Raw genomic sequence first — 4,469 nt, 5'->3', positions numbered from 1 at the left:
CGAGGGGCTGCCTGTACACGAAGCGGCATTCACAGACACTACCTGGTGCAAGACTTTTGCGGTCTCTTAGTGACAACATCCACCTAAAAGGGCAGATGCAGAGGTGGAAAAATGCAGGAGCCTTTTTTTGACAGGATTTGCGGCAAATCCCTTTGGGATCTGGAGTAACTGACTGTACATGAAAAGTCCCCCGAGCACAGATCCGATCCCAGCTCCACCGAACCCTGCGGCGTTTCCCAGGGCTACAGCATGGGAACCCAGGACCAGTGCTGCCTCGAATCTCAGGCAGCACAACCCCTGCTGCAGCGACTTCTCTGCGCTGAGACTGGGAGCGCCTGGCCTGAAGAGCCTGAGAGCAGGGAGCTTTCCAGGGACTAGCACCAGGAATTATGCAGACTTAAAAGGAACTCTGAAAAGCAGGGAAATAAGCATCTTATTTGCATAAGATATACATCTTTTCATAAAATCACATATTCTTTTGATCTCTGTGCCTCCTGGGCAAAAAAGGATAGGTGCAAATTATAAACAAGAGCAAAAAAGCAATGGGTTACTGCTTCGCAGAGCAAGAGAAAAGAAAATATCTCAAACACCCCTAACGATCTCACTGTGGACCCCAATTATTATCAGAGCAAACGATGCCAGACATGAAGCTAAACCGACAAAAAGCTTAAATTATCAGTACTGAAGTTTTTACTGCTGCTCTAAAATGCAGTGATTTGCTTTACTGCCATCTACTGACACTGCAACGCAGCTCACGGCACAGCGATAATCCTGCAACACAAGTTTGTATCTGCAAACGGGATTCAGGAACTTCATCACTGACTCATCCCCCTACGCGAGGCAGTCGCTCTGGTGTAATTGCTGAGACCTGAGCCATTCTGCTAGCTTCCCTATAAAAACTTGTAAAGAGAAAGTGAAGCATGGAAAAGTCACGGCATCTGCATGCTGCAAGAGTAAAGCGATAATCAGGGACGTGGTCTTGTGAATCAGCATTGTCAAAATCCCTCTGAACAGTGTCAGAACGCTGTGACGCCGTCACAGCACAAAGCGCAGTTTTACTCTGCTCGCTGTGGGCTGGCTTCTGCACCACTTCAAACCATGAGAAAGGAACAGGAACATAACATATCCATCAGATTTCCACCCCAATCCGCTGGATACATTATGAATTTACACACACATATCTCATAATTACACGTGAAACTCTTTTACTTCCAGAAGTGAGAGATTATAAACTTTAAAAAAATTCCACTCTCAGGCATCTGTCACCGCCATGTCCAAGCCAAAAAATAATCAGGATGTCCAAGCGAGGGACGTCAGGAGTAAGGTCAAGGGCCCTTACCAAGGAGGGGGAAAGCAGACGGTGGCAGATCTAACAAAGGCATGAAGCCATTAAACCAGTTCTGGCAGCTGGGAGACAAACGTCACCTGCTGCAGTGACTGGGATGACACACTTGCACGTGTTTGTATCTGTAGAGCTGGGAAGGGCAGTACAGAAATACCCGCCCGGAGAACACCGAACCCAGTGCCATCTAAGAAAAGGACGTTCGTGGCCAGGCTGTTAGAGGCTCACGAGTCAGAGCCCAGGTTTCTGCAGAGGTTTAGTCCAAATATTTTTAAAAGAAATTGAAATAAGAGAGTTTTAAAAAGTTTCAATCCAACATATTTTTACAGAAGTTAAGAAGCTTTAACTGCAGTTTGCTGGGACAAAAACCCACAAGCTCACGCAGCTAAGGACAATAAAAAGCCACTGCGCAGTGGCACCCATCCCGGGGAGGCACCGAGGGGACAGGAACCCCAGCACAGCCGCCTGCCACCCGCCTGGCGCAGCTCTAGGGAGGAACTGGGGAAGGGAGACGCCAGGCAGTGTCAGACGAGGTGTGTCAGTGGTGACAGGGAACCAGCCCCACCGAACATCCTGTCTGAAACCCCCCTGGTAAAACAGCGCACGGCATTGTCAGGGGGACGCACGGAGGATGGTCTTAGCTGGAGCAGGCACAGAGCAGGGCTGGTGTCCTCGAGCCTTACAGCCACGTGGGAAGGGTTTGGGCTTCCCATCGAGCGAACCCTCAGTAGAGCAAGAACCATCCGCAGGGGTCCGGGTGCCAGGGATGGAGCCGGGCTCTTTCAACGAAAGGCACTGGTACCAGAGTACAGGAGACAGAAAGCTGCCACGGAGATGTTCAGGCTGGAAATCAGAATAATGTTGATAAATATTACAGCAATAAGGCTCCAGTACAGCTTTGTTAGGGACTGGAGAAACAGTTTTAGCAGTGAAACTGAGCTGGAGACAGGGCGATAGCTCTGACAGTGACACTGACAGGCTGGCAGAAGTGATGTGGCAGGAGTGCCTGCAACGGTGCAGCGGGTGCCCGGCTGTAAGCACAGACGTGGCAATGGCACCTCGACCGCAGGAGAGCTGTGCAGATCCCAGGTCAGCCATCAGCACAACTCACCCTTGCATCGGGAATTCTGGAGGATGCTCATTTCACAGAGCAGAGAAAGCTGGGGCCTTCTGTTCTGCTTTGGTTTTAATGCCGATTTATCTTCCGCAGAATGTAAAGCTGGCACAGCCCATGCTGCCTCCGGGATCTCCGTCTGCCAGTGGGACTCCTGAAAAGCATTCAGCTGAAAACCTACAGCAACGCAAACGATGGGGTACAACCTGTCTTATGGAAAACTGCCAGGTAACGTGGCGCTAGAAACGGTACTGGCAGGGAGCTCGTGAGTGGTATGGGAACCTCGGGAACACACGCACGCTCACTTTCTGCGTGCTTTTCCCTGTCAAACTATTTGCAGAAGCACCTTCATATTTCAGTAGAAGCACAGACATGGTGCTCAGAGGCTAACAAGCCACAGGCACGTTTATTTTGTCATGTCCAATGCTCAGGAGCACTGTTTCAAAGGTTTTCTGGGCTGGTTAATGCGAGCAGCCTCTGGAATTGCCCAGAGATAGGACGTTTTCTAGAGGACAGCTCTGAAATGGCCCTATTTGTAAAAAATACTTCAAACGTGTTGTTTTCCCTCATTCCCACAGACGATCATCTGAGCCACGACAACAGCACCTCACCCAACTCCACGGCGGGCTTACACGGGAACTCCACGCACAACGAATTCACCACCATCGTCCTGCCCGTGCTTTACCTCATCATCTTCCTGGCAAGCATCCTCCTGAATGGCCTAGCCGTGTGGATTTTTTTCCACATCAGAAATAAAACAAGTTTTATCTTTTACCTCAAAAACATCGTGGTTGCAGACCTTCTCATGACGCTGACGTTTCCGTTCAAGATAATCCAGGACTCACAGCTGGGACCGTGGCACTTCAACTCCTTCCTGTGCCGGTACACCACGGTCCTGTTCTACGCAAACATGTACACCACCATCGTCTTCCTTGGGCTCATCAGCATCGACCGCTACCTGAAGGTCGTGAAGCCTTTCGGAGACTCCAGGATGTACAGCATCACCTTCACTAAGGTCCTGTCCGCCTGCGTTTGGGTGGTAATGGCGTTCCTCGCCTTGCCAAACCTGATCCTGACCAACGGCTACCCCACGAGGAGGAACATCGATGACTGCCTGAAGCTGAAGTCCCCCCTGGGGGTCAAGTGGCACACGGCCGTCATCTACATCAACACCGGCACCTTCGTCGTGGTGCTGATCGTACTGATCGGATGTTACATTGCCATCTCCAGGTACATCTATAAATCGAGCAAACAGTTTATTAGCTCCTCAAGCAGAAAGCGAAAGCACAACCAAAGCATCAGGGTGGTTGTGGCTGTATTTTTCACTTGCTTTCTGCCCTATCACTTGTGCAGGATACCCTTTACCTTTAGCCATCTGGACAAAATCTTAGATGACTCTGCACATAAAATCTTGTATTACTGTAAGGAAATGACCTTGTTCCTGTCTGCATGCAACGTCTGTCTGGATCCAATAATTTACTTCTTCATGTGTAGATCATTCTCACGAAGGCTGTTCAGAAAATCAAACATGCGAACGAGGAGCGAGAGCATTAGATCGCTCCAGAGTGTCAGGAGGTCAGAAGTGCGCATATACCATGAATACACCGACGTCTGAAGGCACCCAGAGACTTTTGCTGATTTGTGAGAATATTTGTATATCATGTAAATAAAACACACCTTTGAGTATCTGACCATGGAAGTTCATTGAGGAACGTGCAGTCACGTCCAGCTTTTCCGACCCAGGTCACTGACATCCATCTCAAAATTCAAAAGCTCAAACCCACCTGGAGCCCAGGTTCACTTCAGAGGGGCTCAGGGGGTGTGCTGGTTGGGTGGGTGGGTGGTTTTTTTAAAGCCAACAGAAGCTAAGGATGCCTCAGCTCGGGAAGCAACCCAGAGCTCCAAGAGGCTCCAGCCAAGATGGACAAGCTCTGGCTTTGGAGTGGGATCCAACAAGATGAGCCAACACCCCTGGGGTCCAGGGGATGGCCGCCGAGAGGCTGGCGGCAAGGG

The 4,469-nt window shown here is 50.0% G+C and overlaps 1 protein-coding gene across 1 annotated transcript; it reads left to right on the top strand.

Moving 5' to 3' along the window:
* Positions 1 to 2,650: 2,650 nt before the first annotated feature.
* Positions 2,651 to 4,142, top strand: GPR87 (G protein-coupled receptor 87). The gene is made up of 2 exons (XM_010083163.1): positions 2,651 to 2,684; positions 3,035 to 4,142. The coding sequence occupies exons 1-2, from the start codon at positions 2,651 to 2,653 to the stop codon at positions 4,069 to 4,071; spliced, it is 1,071 nt and encodes a 356-aa protein (XP_010081465.1). The 3' UTR covers positions 4,072 to 4,142.
* The last annotated feature ends 327 nt before the right edge of the window (positions 4,143 to 4,469 follow it).

This window comes from Pterocles gutturalis, unplaced genomic scaffold (genome assembly GCF_000699245.1).
Source record: "Pterocles gutturalis isolate BGI_N339 unplaced genomic scaffold, ASM69924v1 scaffold23110, whole genome shotgun sequence".
NCBI classification, from domain to species: domain Eukaryota; kingdom Metazoa; phylum Chordata; class Aves; order Pterocliformes; family Pteroclidae; genus Pterocles; species Pterocles gutturalis.
Note: the sequence above shows the minus strand (reverse complement) of the source record. Positions and strands in the feature narration are given on the sequence as shown.

Coding starts and splice junctions, on each gene's coding strand:
- GPR87 (XM_010083163.1), top strand. CDS start 2,651: ATGGGGTACAACCTGTCTTATGGAAAACTGCCAG. Junction 2,685..3,034: donor GTCTTATGGAAAACTGCCAG/GTAACGTGGCGC, acceptor TCATTCCCACAG/ACGATCATCTGAGCCACGAC.